At 43.6% G+C, this 15,742-nt stretch overlaps 2 protein-coding genes across 2 annotated transcripts; both read right to left on the bottom strand.

Annotated features, from left to right (window-relative positions):
* Positions 1 to 236: 236 nt before the first annotated feature.
* Positions 237 to 5,789, bottom strand: ccdc15 (coiled-coil domain containing 15). Its single transcript, XM_069145791.1, has 10 exons — positions 5,289 to 5,789; positions 4,347 to 4,490; positions 3,942 to 4,070; positions 2,763 to 2,879; positions 2,546 to 2,653; positions 2,126 to 2,245; positions 1,936 to 2,039; positions 1,515 to 1,712; positions 906 to 1,054; positions 237 to 830 (listed from the first exon to the last, which is right to left on the bottom strand). The coding sequence occupies exons 1-10, from the start codon at positions 5,523 to 5,525 to the stop codon at positions 781 to 783; spliced, it is 1,356 nt and encodes a 451-aa protein (XP_069001892.1). The 5' UTR covers positions 5,526 to 5,789; the 3' UTR covers positions 237 to 780.
* A 127-nt stretch (positions 5,790 to 5,916) lies between these two features.
* psmg1 (proteasome (prosome, macropain) assembly chaperone 1) lies at positions 5,917 to 12,263 on the bottom strand. The gene is made up of 7 exons (XM_069145793.1): positions 12,048 to 12,263; positions 11,109 to 11,203; positions 10,234 to 10,370; positions 7,842 to 7,904; positions 7,336 to 7,534; positions 7,118 to 7,248; positions 5,917 to 6,285 (listed from the first exon to the last, which is right to left on the bottom strand). The coding sequence occupies exons 1-7, from the start codon at positions 12,170 to 12,172 to the stop codon at positions 6,208 to 6,210; spliced, it is 828 nt and encodes a 275-aa protein (XP_069001894.1). The 5' UTR covers positions 12,173 to 12,263; the 3' UTR covers positions 5,917 to 6,207.
* Positions 12,264 to 15,742: the final 3,479 nt, after the last annotated feature.

Here is a 15,742-nt window from a genome sequence, read left to right on the forward strand (position 1 = left end):
TTGGCATTAATTTAAATATGAATATAAATATAAAGCCTGTTGGTATAAAACAGGAGAGGGCTTTAAAAACAACAATTGTGAACACTCAACCAGATTAGATGATTTTAAAATAAACACAGGTGTCATACAGGATATAACTGAAACTAGAATATGTAATGTTTGGAGAACGCCAGCAGGCGACCACAGGAACGTCCTCATTCACACTTATCTGTATTAACATCAAAGTCTAAATCAGATTTAATTGAAAAAAAGTGTTTCTTAATTTATTTATTTTTTAAACAGCAGATTATTGTAGATTTCCACAACAGCAAATCATTTCCACATGTACTGATTCTCCTGATGTTTTAATCATTAACTGACATCACTAATTAAACGTGGAGTACGCCAACATATAAATTCCTGAAATCATCCATGAAATAAATGACACGTTATTCCTGTGCATTTGAATAAAAATGCAAATAGATGGATGTAAACAAAGCCAAATAGTCGACGTGATGTATTTAAGGCACGATGGTGCTTGAGCTAAACGCTAAGGAATAAAAAGGGGCTCCCAGAATGTCATCATAAAACGGTGCACCAAACCATCTCGCAAATGTTGAGATTTTTTTTAGGTTTTTTTTTAGAAGTTTTGCAAAACTTTGGGCCAAAAGGAAAAATCAGGTAAAAAAAAAAGAATGTGGGTCAATGTCAGTGTTGTTAAGATATTCCAGTCTGGAAGTTAAAGCTGTCCTGTTTCTAAATGTGGAACTGTTCCTTTAGACCGCAGATCCTCGGCTTCCTTTATTGTAAATCCAAACTCAGCATCGCTGAGTGCAGCGCCCAGGTGTACGCTGTGGACAACAGACACGCGTTAACATCTTTAACGTACTTCCTCTGGTGTTTATGAGTGTGTGAAGGTCTCCAACCTTTGGGGTTGTTGTGGAAGATGCAGTTGTTGGCGCAGGTGTCGGGGTGGGAGTCCCAGAACGAGGAGGCACAGCAGCAGAGAGGAGGGAGCTCCAGCTTCATCTGAGACAGACGCTTCTTAATCTGAGCTCTCTGAGCCTCCATGAACCTGCAGAGTTTAAATCAGCCTGTTTATCAGCTTTACAAAGGAAATATACTTTTTTTTTTACAATGTTCAGTAAGTTGGTTTGTTTGAGCCAAATGACCTCAAATAACTCGATTTACCAACAATCAACCATCAGTGATGTCATCAACCATCAGTGATGTCATCAACCATCAGTGATGTCATCGTTGGTTTGTGAACGTTATGAAGCCTCCGGTTCAGATTCTGTCCGTCACCATCTTGATAGGCACAAACGTTCTTTTGGATTCAAGGATGAACTGATCAGACTTATAAGGTCAAAGGTCACCGTTACCTTGCGTACCCATTTTCTTGTGGACGTAATGCTGAAACTGAGCTCCAGAGGTGCGATAAGCTCACTTCACACACACCTTCACGAGGAGCCACAAAACCACACCACTTTTTTCAGACATCCGATTGACTTTTCTAATTTTCTTCACGAGCTCACCTTGCTGTTACTTTCCCTTTCTCCTGCCTCCTCCTCCTCAGCAGCTGCACAGCTCTCTCCTCGTCCTCCTCCAGCTTCAGCTGCTCCAGAACCAGCAGCTCTCTCTCCTCCAGCTTCCGTCGGGCCTCCTCCAGCTGCCGGTCCATCTGCAGCCGCCTCTCCTCCTCCACACGGACCCGCTCCTTCTCCGCTTTGATCCTTCAGGGACGACAGGATGGATGAACACAGGTGAGGTTTAAAAGAGGCGACAGCGTCAGAGAGAAGCTCAGTATTCAGCCAAACTAAGACAAACAGTCTTAAAGAGGACTGAAAACCGCTGAACAGTGTTTTAAAGACTCAGATTTCTCCTGTTTGACAGATTTAAAGTCGTTCACACCAACAGGAGGAAGTGAGACGGGATAAAAAGCGGCGGTCTCGTCACCTGGCCGTCCTCCTCAGGTGTTTCCTGTGCTGTTTATTCTCCTTCACCTGCTCCCTCTCGGTGTTCATGACCCGCCGGCGGTGAATCAGGAACTGAGACTGACGCTGCAGAGACAGACGTGACATTTGTGACAGTCTGTGGCGGTCTGAGAGGGTTCGGACACGTTTAAAGCTCCGTGTCGAACCTCTACCTGTCTTCTCAGGTCGTCCTGGTTGGTGAGGGGCCACAGGACCAGAGAGGTTGTGAGGTCGGACCTGAGTCCAGGATCGGGGGGGGATCCGTCAGCGTCGCAGGACGCTCGTCCACTCAGCTGAAACAGAGACACAGTTACAACCACAGACTGTTTATAAAAGAGTTCGTAGCTTCCAGGTCTGAAAAATGGATCCGATGCAGAAGTTTCTTAAGCTGCAATACCAGCGAGTGCCACTAGAAGTCGGCTCTAAAAAGTGTCTGTTGTTATTAGTTATTTCGCTGTTACCACAAAAAAAACTCCTTAAAACTGAAAAATCTGCTGCAAAAATAAAAAAAAAAATTGATGCAAAACAATTACAAAAAAACTGAAACATGGACGGTAGATCGATTTATAAAACAACGTGATGCTCTGAGTCACCTTCTGCTGAACGAGAGGACAGTCATGCTGGCATTCATCTTCCTCTTCTACTTCCTCTTCTTCCTCCTCCTCCTGCTCCTCCTCCTCTTCTCTGACCACATGATCTCTCTGTTGTTGTTCAGAAGGAAATGTTTCAGTTATAACCTGAATATGCATCGATGCACACATTCACAAAAAAAAAGAAAAGAGGAACAAAGTGTGAGACGGAGACGCTTACGTGTCTGACTGCAGAAACGTTCCATCGGCCTCCCGGAAGATCTGATGTCGCCTCCTCGTGTCGGATCAGCCGGCAGGCGGCTAGTCTGAGTCGGACCTGCGTCATTCCTCCACGAGGCTGGAAAACAATATTCCACATTCATCACTGTCACGTTATTATTTCAAGTCAGACGAGGAAACAATCACATCACTCTGACTGCGCATTAAAGAGACAGAGGTCAGAGGTCAGGTAGAGACAGACATTGATCCTCCATGTTGATAATAAGACCTCAACAAAGCACAATAAATCTGCACATAAAATCACGTCCGATCTGGGTAAAGACTGGTTATTAAATGTTGTGAACAGGATGTGAACTGAGCAGCTGAACGTGAACTCGTCAGCGCCCCTGGTGGACGGAGATTCTCTACACCTTATTAATTCAACAGCCTGCGTTTCAGGGATTTGCTCCCGTTCGTCCCGTCTCAGTCGAGCTCAAACTATAGAATATTTATTTATGAAGCGGGCTTTGTGAACGGGATTATTCTCCCTGAATTTCCCTTTTATTCCAACTAAGAGGCTTTGAACAAAAATCAGAGTGACTGCCTCGTGGTTTCAGTCCACGTGTTCACATAAATATCTGTTTTATATCATATCCAGACTGTATCAGCATGATTTTGTCTGGACAGTAAAACAACAAGTGTTTCCAATGTGTTTGCAGTCAGATTCCTACAGATCAGTCAGGACACTCGATTTCTATGATGAAGTTTGTCCCAGTTGTAAACATATTACATGTAACAGTAAATACTTTTTAAGGGCAGCTGCAGTCCGTATTAAAAGTAAAAAGAAATAGTGTGTGATCAGGAACGCAGGGAGACCTGATCTGCTCGCTTGTAAAAAATAAAAAAAAACAGTGACCTGAAAGATGTGACCTGAAAAAAACACATCTGTTGACTGCAGTCTGAAAATACTTTTGCCTGTTTAGTTTACACTGATTTCAGATTTATTTTAAAATAGCTCGCCAACAAAAACATGTGAGGAGTGCTGACGAGTTACAAATAGATTCAGAAAAAGAAACGTACGAAGCCGTTAAAACTGAGAAGAGTTCAGCAGTTTTTTCTCGAAGGTGATGACATCAAGCCAGCGAACAGACACGGCGTTACTTTGATCAGACCTTGGTTACTAATAATAACTCCCTCTCACCTCCTCAGAGCTCCTCTCCGCCGCCCTCCGCCGTGCAGCACCTCCCGCAGACGTCGGCCTCTCATCCGCCGACGCTGGGCGAGTCCAGACCCGGTCGTGGTGATGTGGGGTTCTCCGGTCCGGGGTCACCTGGACCAGAACACACGGCTCCACAATCACAGCAGCAGCAGGACTCAACTCTTCTGTCCAGCAGCGGCTTCACAGCGAGGAACTGCTGCCTTTATCTTATCTACCTTATTTACCTTCATCTTATCATTTAAGATGGCGGAAAATAGTGATTTAAAATCTAAATCCTGAATCAATTAAAGTACAACAGAGAGATCAATGTTAGCTGAAGGTAGATACGGTGATAATAACGTCATTTTAAACACCGTCAGTGCTTCACTGTCCGTAGAGACCCGGTACCGTTGGATCCGTGTGCTGCCTCCATCTGAAGACGTGAGGTCGCTGCGCCACACGGTGGCGTACGTCGTCCTGGAACCGACGAAGGCTCTCCTCTTCCTCCCTCCTCTTCTCCACCTGCAGCTGCTCGGTCAGTAAAGCGAGAGCCTGAAGAAACACACACACATCAACCACATAAAGTACTTTCTCTCAGGCACTCCATATTATACTTTTTTTCTGCAGTATTTAAGAGTTTATTTTGGCAGATTAATTCATCAGTTCCATTTACAGGAAAGTTACTTGCAAAGAAATACTTTTAAATCGTCATTAATACTGTCGATTAGAAGATTTGTGCGTTCTCTAATATTATAATAATATTACTTATTTTAAAATACTGCTGTATTTTATTTACAGTGTACACTTCTTATTTCTTTGCTCATGTTTTGCAGGTTTCCAATTCTATTGTTTTGTCTTTAATTATGAGACTGTCTGGTATTTCTTTATTGGTGGCCAATAATGACGTCCTGATTAATGTTTTTATGAACTTTAATATTGTTTGAGATGCTTGTGAACATGAGGGTGATTTTATAACCTGTCCAGGAACTACAGGTGGACAAAAGCCTCTTAACAGTAAAGTTTTATGAATGTGGATTGTGCCTGAAAAATAAACAAACAAACTAAACAAATAAATATTTGGATATTTTCTTAATTTTTTTAATGATATCCAATGAAATATTTGCGGGTTTTGAACTGTTAGTCAGACAAGAAACTGTTTCGGATATGAATTGATTAAATATGATGAATTAATGGTGAAATATTGCAGATATTTGTTGTGGTTTGAGGGATCACAGCTTCATATCTGCTGATACATGAAGATCTCAGACTGCGGAAGTTATCCAGAACCGGAGGAACTGAAGTCAAACTAAACACCTGTTTCCGTTAAACACCGTTAAATGATGAACTCACACACGGGTCCTCCGGGAAGTCCTGCCCGCCCTCCACCCAGGCTCCCACCGCCACCACCTCCGGGTTCCTCTCGGCCAGCACCTTGCTGGGTCCCGGGGCTCGGTGCCCCTCTCCCGGGGCTCGGTGCCCCTCTCCCGGGGCTCGGTGCCCTTCTCCCGGAGCTCGGTGCCCCTCTCTCCGGCCGGCTGCAGCTTTGTTCCCGCCGCGCGTCGAAGCTTGAACCCGGCTAGCACTCATCGCTAGCCTCCTTCCCCGACAGGACTACCGTGTTGCTAAGCGACGGCGAGCTAATGCTAACTTTACGGTTCGTAGTCGACTATAGACTGACGCAGCAGTTAGGCTGCGACAGTTTTATACACGATACTCACTTAATGTTTAAAATATAATAATAAAAAAATGAAAATAAAACAGAAAAATTACGGTTCGACGGATCTTCCGCTTCGCCAACTTCAACAGGTTTGTTTTGACTTTCGCTCGCTTCGCCTTCTTCCAGCTTCTCAGACAGCTCAGTGGCGCTGCACTGCCCCCCGCTGGCCAGGAGGACACACTGACCCCTCATTAGGCCACCCAAGGAAAGGAGGGTAAATCAACCAGGAGATCCATCCATTCATTATAATAATACATGCAATTATGATTATTAAATACATATATTGAATAAATACATTAAAAAAAATAATAAAAATGTATGTGTAATGCTACAACAGCAGGAGGAATTATGCTGCAGAGGGACTTTCTTATGCCTGGCCTTCAGTTTGGTTTGTCTGCACTGTAACTAAACTGCAGTGGACTTCTGGTGAATACTACCAAGTTGTGAAGAAAGGCTTTGTTTACTTAATTCCTTTATTTAAAAAAAAGAAAAGAGTATTTTACCACAGGAAAATAAAGTTACACCACACAGCACAGTGTGCAGCATGTTTTTTCAGATGTACAGATTACTCTGAAGGTCGCTGCTTCTGACAGACTTGCGGAGGACGTCTGTGCTCGGAGACGGATCCAGCTGAGGAGAGAAAGAAACACGGGGAGGTGAAACACTTCAGGAGCAGTGTGATGGTGATTGATGAAGCCTTTTGTGCACTTTGTAGAGCTGAGATTTATTTAGATCCCGTGAAAGACCTTAAACAGTCTTTTTCTGTGATTGTTTGATTTTGTGGCAGCCTTCCTCAAATATTGAGATGTAATTTTCTTTTGCAGTAAAATTGCATTAGTAGCCAAAAAAAAAAAAAAAAGGGGTTTTTTTCAACTTCCTGTGATAATAATCCTGCTGCACATCACAGACATATTTGATTTGTAATCTTTTGGATTTTAAAAGGAGACTTTATGTCATAAAACTTTCAGCACAGCTTCTGTTAACGACATTTTTTGGGCGAAAAATGTACGTTAAAGTCTTTTATCTTCAGAAAAGAGCAACATAAATACAATCTGTCTTCATCCTTATTAAAAGACACTGATAATCTCACCTGCACATAAATATCAGTCACTGAAAACCCAATTTTCTTTCAACTTGACTCTTTGCTCATCATAAAAAATATTAACACCTGTATTAGAAAATATCGCCTAAAACCTTGTGGGAGGAGCTTAACTACGACTCCCAAGGTGCATTTTGTCAGGAAACGTTGAACCACAGAGCTTTAAGCTGTCGGCAGGTAGAAGTTAAAGATGATCCGAAACCAAATCTGCTCTTGAATCATGACATTTTTTTACAATTCTGGCTTCATTTTGGATTCATTCAGCAGCTCTGATTTCTGATTCGGCCTCGTCTCCATGGAAACAGATGTGGTTTGCCTGACCTTTTTTTTTTTTTTTTTTTTTTTTTTTTAAAGGCAGCTCACCTGTATGGACCTGCTGAGCCTGGTTAGCGCCGGCTTGTAGGTCTCCATGGTGACAGAGTCAGGGGCGATGACATCACTGTAGCACTGGTAGCTGACGGCGGGGATGCGGTGGACCTGGCAGTGGTTCAGGACTGAGGAGACACCACAGAAGAAGAAGAGTGAAAACTCAGACGTGTGTTTCAGACCGAGCTGCCGTTAAAGTGAATCCGTGTTTGTACCCGCGGCAGGAAGTCCGGTCAGGATGTTGGGCTGCTCCAGCGCCGGGCAGACGGGCCGCTCGCCGAACGCGCCGGTGCGGAGGGAGCGCAGGAAGGGGGCGGAGCTACCGCACAGGTAGTCGGCCGTCTTGTAATCGGCCAGCGCTCCGTCCGACAGCACGGTGACGCTCAGCTGTCGGAGCTGCAGACGGTCGAACACCTGAGACAGACGGAGACACACCTGCAGGTTCAACCGCCGACGTCTGACGCAACAACGCCAGGAAGAAAACAGCTCCTGAGCACATTGGCCGATTCAACGTGTATTAAACACGTCGTCACACCTTCCAGCACCAACCTGATGGATTCATGTTGTTTACACCAGAAACACATTCATGACTCCAGTCTGCTGCTGTCAACTCTCAACTTCCTGCTCCCACCTGGCGGGAGTTAAATCTGTGGTGTCTTATCCGAAGGTTTAGTCTGGTCACAGGTGCTCTTTTACATTTCAGCTGAACTCACTAACTCACCTTCTCTGTCCACTGGAACAGCTGATCCTCCGCCAGGTAGCCGGTCACGCTGCAGATCAGAACCTGCAGCGGGGAAGAAATGCCACGAACATTTAATGCAACGTTTACAGATGAAAGACCAAAAACATGGAGGTGGAAGTCAAAGACAGGAAGTACAGATGCACAAGTGAACTACGAATTAAAGGGACTCCAGTTTGCGCAGAGCTGCAGACGGGTGGGCGTGGCCTACAGGTGTCTGGATGCTTCAGGGTCAAAGGTCACTCAGCTTTGAGGAGTCTGCCAGCAATGGCGAACTGAACACGTGGAGGGACTAATGCTTATATAAACTCCATAAATTATTCTAATGAATTACTCTGATGACTGGTGCACTAGTTAGACAACAAATGATCATTTATAATACTTATGAATCAGATTCTTATGAAAATAAAAACTGCCATTTTCATTTCATTTCCAAACACGGAAACCTGAAAACATTTTGGCATCTATACTGGAAATTATTGATTGTTAAAACAGTTGCAGATTAATTGTCTTTCCATTAATTAAATGGATTCTTTACACCGGGCATACTTTGACCTTTAACCCCTGTTAAGTCTGAATCATGACATCATCTGTCGGTTTCTCGATTGTCGTTTTGAAGTTCAGTATTTAGCATTTTTGCTATCTTGCTTTTGTTTGGAGCCGGACGTGACCATATTTGGACGAGCTGGGGAGGAGCCAGGAGGATACTATGTCCCGCCCACCTTTAGCAGAAGCCTGGCTGCTCCCAAGGCCTGTCAATCAAACCAGCCCCCCCCCCCCCCCAAACATATCTGTGTTTGAGGCGTAATGTCGAATCAGTGACTTTTCAAAATAAGAGTGTATTATTTGCGGGATATTGATCACAAATAATCTCCAGTTTCTCAGTCACTACTTGTGGAAAACATTTATTGATTTTGTATTTCAGGAGAGAACTTGATTCTTTTCAAATGGGAGTCTATTGGAGCCCCTAGTGGCCCTCAGTGGTATCACACTTTAAGACACTTCTGCATTGGTTTCACTTTACGAACCTTAAAAAAATGCTTTAAAAACAAACTCTCCCACCTTGAAACGCAGTTAAATCCCCATTAAAGCTGAAGGCTGCGATAAGTCGGTGATCTCTGAATGAACAGCCGATTGTTTCAGTATCTTTAGTCCACAGCTGTGATCCTTCACCACATTAAATCCCGGCAGCCGTCTGAAGACGGCGGGACCCGGCGATAAATCTGAGACCTCGTCAGCGGCGCCGTCACACGCGGCCGTTCACTCTGTTTATCTTGATTAAATCACGTGCAAACGACGCCCCGGCGGATAGAAAACAACCCGGCGCACGATCAGCTGGTTGTAACTCTGAGCGCTGCGACAGCTCACGCAGATCATTCGTCCTGCAGTGAAACAGCTTCGGATCGACGCGTTCACGGAGACGACTTCTTCTACTCTGATGTCACTGGAAGCGTCGGCCTGCCTTTTATTTCTCCACCAATTTATTCAGATTTTTCCTTTAATATTTCTCCTCATTTAATTAAACATCTTAAACCAGCTGACGGGATTTAAAGGCCGGTTTTCTTTAAAAAAAATTTTTTTAAAAAGTCACCCAAAATACCAGAAACTGAAAATATAATTTATCGGTTTTTTCCGAATGGTCCTTGAACTAATCATGAGCACTGAACGCCTCCGAATCTGATTTTTAAACCGTGATGTTTGATAGAAATCCCAGAGAGACGTTTGTAGAGGCCATAAAACATGAAAGTACTTTAATATGAGCAGCAGCTGGAGCGCCCACAAGTTCTTCTTCTGTGGTTTCCAACGTTCAAACGCTGCGTTCAGATTGGAACCGGTGAGCTCGTGGTTACTACACGTCTGCTCGGCATTCAGTCGTAAAAAACACAGTTGCTAGGCAACGTGGGTGGCGTCTAGAAGCCACAGAGGCTAACAGGAAATACAAAGACAGAGGGGGGAAGATGAGGCCGTTGGGGAGATCAAACATTTTCCTCAGACGTAGATTATTATCTCAGTTATGAAGACAAATTCTACGTGACTAAAGTTACAATACATCAGCTTCACATCCAACCAAAACAGGAACTTCCGCGACCTCTGACCTTTCAGCAAACACGTCGAGGCTTGTAGAACATTTAGAGTTCAGACGACGTGAACGCCACAAGAGGGCGCCGTTCACACGGACTTTTCTCACCTCCGCGGTGAACGCGCCTCCATTTGAACGCAGCGTAACTGTGTTCTGCTGGAGTTTCTTCCTACTTGCAGCCGTTTCCATAGAAACCGGCCGAGGAAACACGAGACGCCGACTGATCTCCGAGAGGCCGGCGCTCTCTGTGGCGTTAACGGAGGGACAGATGTCTTTTCTCGGAGCGTCACTCACCGACGGGTCGTCCTTCCTTCTGTAGAAGACGCACGCCGACTCCTCGCCGGCCGCCGCTCGACTCCTCTCGTTCCACGCCGACGCACGGCCGACCGCCTCCCAGGTGTCCGAGCTGAGAACGTACGCCGACAGGAAGCCTGCGAAGACGGACGCTCTCACATGAGACGTTCAGAAAACATCTGAAACAGGGAAGTTGATTGAAAATTATTCCATTCAAACAACTATTTTACGAAGTGAAAAGAACTGTCAGCTGCTCGGGGCTGAATATTTGTCCCTCCGGTGCTCTTCGGTTTGAGGAGATCTGGTGTCGAGTTTAAATGTTACTTAATGTTTCAATGTTTGTTAAACTATCAAGAGATTTTAAGATTTTGATTCATATCTGCATTTGGTTTTAGTCCGTGACATTATGTTTCCGATCATGTCTTTACCTGCTCCCCATGTGCTACTAGTTCATTGGTCCATACGGGTCATGTGACCACAGCTGATTTGTAGTTGATGGAACAGTTGGTTTCTGGAGTTTTTTACTATGATTGAACAGCCACGACTGATTAAAGGCTTTTTAATTAATCACCCTCTTGAGTGTCTCAGATTTCTTCAAGTTTTCAACTATTTAATTTTTTTATTTCAGTTTGTTTATTCCAAATAAAAGAATAATTTCAGCCTCTGAACCGTGAGGATCGTTAACTCTTCAGATGTCAGGAAGAAAACAAACCGTATGAAGACGTGATTTCAGCTCTTTTCTGACGTTCTGCAGATTAAAGGATTCACCAGATAATTGAGAAGTTCAGCAGCAGATGAACAGATAATGAAAACCAGGATAATGTGAAGTCCTTCTATCATCTCCAGCAGATCCTTAAAGATGAATGTGATCTCACAGGCGGCGTTTTGTCCCACGGCGAGGACGAAGTCCGAACACGGCAGCTTGTTTCCAGACGTCGTCGCCTCGGAGCTCCAGTGAAGATGAACCTCCCTGATGAAGAGCGATAAAACAGCAAAATAACAACAGATCGGTGGTGGAAAGTAACGAAGTATATTTACTCGAGTCATGTACTGTGTGCAGTTTTACTTCAAGCAGGATTTGTACTTGTAGTGGAGTACTTTTACTTAAAAAGAAAAGACTAATAAAAGGACGCTGCAGATGTTTACATGTTGACTTTTCTGTCTAAACGTTGTTTCATTCTCATTTATTCAAATTACTCAAAAAAGTTCAGGAGAAAAGTGAATTTTCATTTCGTGTGACAGAACTTTTAATTTGACCTTTTCTACTTTAATCATCTTCAGATTTGACTTGTTTTGTTTGATTTGTTTAATAAAACCTGTCAGTGAGGATTTCACCGTTTTTTCAGCTGCAGGAACGTTTTCAAGGTGAAATCTGAAATAAACCTTTAATTTTAGATGCTTTACTTGAAAAAGGGACGAAAACAGTGTTTGTTTATATTTTGGTTGTTCATGTATTTTTGTGTTTGTTTTTGTTATCATTTATCAGTGTTTATTTTGTTTTTAAATTAAATATTTCCACCTTTAACAGTGAAATTCTGCTCGATGCATCAAAAGTTTGGTGTTGAGATTTCACGTTAGCCGTTAGCTGTTAGCCGTTAGCTGTTAGCCGTTAGCTGCAGCGGAAGTTCAGCACGGCGGGATTTATAAAAACAAATATAAGGATCAGATCCACGTAAATTTTCACCTGTGAAATCATGTTTCACCAGTTTTCTTCTCTGGATGTATTTGAACTTATCAAACCTACTTTAACACGTCTACGATTTCTGTCCTCTCACTTCCGGTCTCCTCCATGCTAGCCGGCTAACGGGATTTACCTCTTTTCCTCCAGTTCTCTGCGGATTTCTTCATCTTCGTCGTTTTCATCCAGCTCCTCTTCCTCCTCTTCCTCCACGGCCCGAGAGTACACCGACAACACTTCCCCGAAAAACGTCGCCATCATCCCCCGTGTCTCCACAACAAAGTGAAAGTTTAGCTTAGTGGTTCAGAGCGGCGGCCATGACGTACATCCGCTACTTCCGCCGGCGGCAGCGGCCCTTCAGAATAAAAGATTGTACCAGAATACGTCAGAATAAAAGCGTTAATTTCACACAATTTGAAATATAAGTATCTTATAAACAAGCTCCAGCTAAATTAATTTGATTTAAAACAAAACTAAGTCTCAGTTTTTGTGTCTCTTTCTGTTTATTTCTAAACTGCAGCTCAACAAGATAAAACGATCAAGATAAACTGGAGAATTTTACACTTCAGCTGAGTTTTAAAATGCATTTTTACACTGAGGATTGTGGATTCCCCCCCCCCCCCCCCATTATTTACAGCAATGGGAATCGTTTCAGGGCCCACGTATGAACAGCAACCAATACCTACTTCAGTGCACATATAATAATTGCCTTGCTTTGAAAATAGGTGAAAAGATCCTGTAAACATAATTTTTTTACGAGGAGAAAAATCTCCTGCACAGAAATACCTTAAATTAACCAGCTGAGAAGTGCAACACCATCACTCCCCACGGTCCTTGTGGGAGGCTCTGATCCCAGGGCTGCATGACTGCCCAACCTACTTCTGACTGAGCAGTTCACTTGAATCAATGAATGATTTAAGGACAGCGTCTCCAGTGAACTCACATGGTGTGTGGTTATACAATTGCATGTTGCCTCCTCGGATATGACAAGCAATTAAAGCAGGAGTGCTTTGAGGCTCTATTTTTGGCCCCCTTGTGCCAATCAAAGGTAAAGCTGACATGCCACATGACTCCAGCAGCTTCTTACTGCTGATGCATAATTAACACAAGTGGCAGAAAGCAGGAAACATCAGTTGAAGAGGATGCGGGACGGACCGTCCTCGGCTGGAGATGGAAACAGAAGCCGAGTCACGTTAGGGCAAATTGGCCTCACATCGACTGCAGAGCATCCATCCTCTCTATTGTGTTGTGTAATTCATTTTCCTGTAAGCTGCGCCCTGGGAGATGAGGGACAAACAGAAATGTGATGATATCAGCACGGCCATAAAAATACTTCATTGTCACCAGAAGACGTCCGGTGTTGGAGAGACAAATTGGATTGCGGGGCAAAGCCTGGAGTAGAATAGAGAGTAAGGCCTTATTACCAGTGTGCTGCAATAACGTAGCAGGACGGCCATAAACTAAAAGCAGAGAGGTTTCCTGTCACAAACTGGAGCAACATGCTAGGAGGAAGCTCCAGGCTGCTGTTAATATAATTGATAGTGGAGAGAGGAAGAGGAGGAGGAGGAGGAAGAAGAGGAGGAGGGATGCTGTGCAGCTTAACAAAGTCTGAAGCCTCCGGGGTCGAGACAACAACAGAGGAATGTCAACAGAGAGGGATGTCACAGAATTACTGACAATTAAAAGAGTAGACAGGACAGACGGTCAGAGGACGGAGACAGTCGTTCCGTTTATTTGTCCGTCCTCTACTTCGGTCTGCAGGGACGAGTGCAGACGTTCAGTCAGAAAACCTCCTCCTGTCTCATCTCAACACATCACGTCTGTTAGTGCGATGCACGATGTGAGTCGTTGGAGACATGCATGAGGAACACGGAGCGGGAAGATGTGAGCAGATTGCAGGTGAAGATGGATGGAAACAGAACAATGAGAGATTTATGCTTTTTAATATTTTGAACACTAAAATACATTTCTCTCGCTCCGTGACACCTTCCAGCTTCTATAAAAAAAATGTAAAAAAAAGATATTTTTTATTGGGTTACACTTCTGTCTTTATTCACGACATTGTGGGAAGTATTTCTCATTATTTCAAGACCAATCAAGAAAATAATCAGTAGATGAATAACAAGATGTTTTTACATTTATGCATGATAACGAGACATTTTACTGACTTTTAATATGCTTTTACTGATTAAACTTGATAAATAACCTTTTCAATGCAGGATTTTTACTTCCAGTGAAGTATTTTTACAGTGTTGTTCGTCCTTTTAGGGAAGTAGAAGGATCTGAAAACTTTCTCCACCTGTGACACACAGGAAGAAACGACATCTTCAATGTTCATGTGCTCATTTGAACAACAAACAGACATTGATGTCATGTTTTTAGAATTTTTTTTTTATATAAATATGACCTAAAACGTCATTATATTTTGATGACATAATTATTAGATACATGATGTTTTTGGTTGTATTAATGCAGAAATATAGAAAAGTGCCACAAGATTTCATGCACATTAAGAGACACGTTGAGACTGAGACCAATCAGAGAGAAGAATATCACTGAAAGGCCAAATTAATCAGAGGAAAAGCAGCTCATTAAAAGTGAGGCAGGTAAAAAAATGACAAAGGAATCAGGCTGTCTGATGTCAGAGATTAATTCTGATAATATTTAATTATTGTAAAGAATAATGAACACCTCAGCCTCCAGGACCCGTTAACACGACTCAATTTAGAAAGTCTCACCTCCAACATACAGATAATTAAACGTGGAGGTGACCTTTTACACGAGAGCTTTGAGTCCTTTTTTTACCGGCGGTCGTCATAAAGCGGTCGCAGGTTTCATCCCGAGCGACACGACTCCATCGGACCACCTCCGAAACACTCAGCCAGCACGTAGGAGTGTTTTTAAAGGGTTCACTCGTGTCTGTGGAGTCGTGGGAGGAAAGCGGAGCGCCGGGAGGGATCCCACGCAGACACGCAGAGAACATGCAAAAAACCCCACTCAGACAGGGCCGGTTGCTTAGTAACAGCATTGTTCATCAGCTGTGGGTGTGAACACTTGTGAGAAAGGTGTGGGTTATTCTCATGATGGTTGTGATGATGCTGCTCGCGGTGCCCGGAGGTGGGTGGGAAAGGTGAACCGCCGATGATGTAGCATCCAGCAGCCGGAGAACGGGTTGGTGTAACGACGGCGGTGAGCAGGCCGAGCAGGGAAGATGTTTAGAGAAGGTTTCTACCGCATACAGGAACCCGCCCACTGGTTTTTAATGGCCTGCTGCTGGGTCGCTCACATTTCGAGCTGTTATATCTCGTTAAAAAATGAGTTTCCCTTCCTTTCACCTGACTGAGCCTCCGGCAAGCTGCTGGAGTGCGTTATGTAACGAAATCAGAAGTGTTTACAGAACGAAAGGTGAAGAGAAAAGCTGGTCATCGGAGGAAGGAGGGCCGAGATGTGCCCGTTAGAAATCTGCTCTGAGGAAAAACATGAACTAATGTTCTGGTAATGATTTTATTCTTCATTAATACATTAAAATGGTTTTAGTCACATTTTTTTTAAATATTCCCAAATGCTATTCTTCTTTGAGTTGGTGTTTTAAAAGCATTATAAAACGTTTTGGGGATTTTGTAGTGAGAATGTTTTTCCTCTTGCCTCAATCAGACGACATAAATTCAGCACTACTTTTACAAATGAAGCCGTAGCCAACAAATTCCCAGTGTCGGGCCCAAATATGAACGTATGAACTCGTAGTGTGACATCATCGAAGAACAGCCGGAGGTGTTACGTTCTCAGGTTGTTCATTCGTCCGTCCGTACGTCCAGTTCTCATGAAGGAGTT

Source organism: Embiotoca jacksoni, unplaced genomic scaffold (assembly GCF_022577435.1).
Source record: "Embiotoca jacksoni isolate LCO1_2020_lvr unplaced genomic scaffold, fEmbJac1.0.p SCAF_13, whole genome shotgun sequence".
Lineage (NCBI taxonomy): Eukaryota > Metazoa > Chordata > Actinopteri > Embiotocidae > Embiotoca > Embiotoca jacksoni.

What these genes read in the sequence shown, in the direction of transcription:
- ccdc15 (XM_069145791.1), bottom strand. Translation starts at nt 5,525, where the DNA reads ATGAGTGCTAGCCGGGTTCAAGCTTCGACGCGCGGCGGGAACAAAGCT. An exon ending in ACTTCCCGGAGGACCCGTGT is followed by an intron (nt 4,491 to 5,288) that starts GTGAGTTCATCA and finishes GTGTTTCTTCAG; the next exon opens with GCTCTCGCTTTACTGACCGA. An exon ending in AAAGGGAAAGTAACAGCAAG is followed by an intron (nt 1,055 to 1,514) that starts GTGAGCTCGTGA and finishes TAAACTCTGCAG; the next exon opens with GTTCATGGAGGCTCAGAGAG.
- psmg1 (XM_069145793.1), bottom strand. Translation starts at nt 12,172, where the DNA reads ATGATGGCGACGTTTTTCGGGGAAGTGTTGTCGGTGTACTCTCGGGCC. An exon ending in AGAGAACTGGAGGAAAAGAG is followed by an intron (nt 11,204 to 12,047) that starts GTAAATCCCGTT and finishes GCTCTTCATCAG; the next exon opens with GGAGGTTCATCTTCACTGGA. An exon ending in GAAGGAAGGACGACCCGTCG is followed by an intron (nt 7,905 to 10,233) that starts GTGAGTGACGCT and finishes TCCCCGCTGCAG; the next exon opens with GTTCTGATCTGCAGCGTGAC.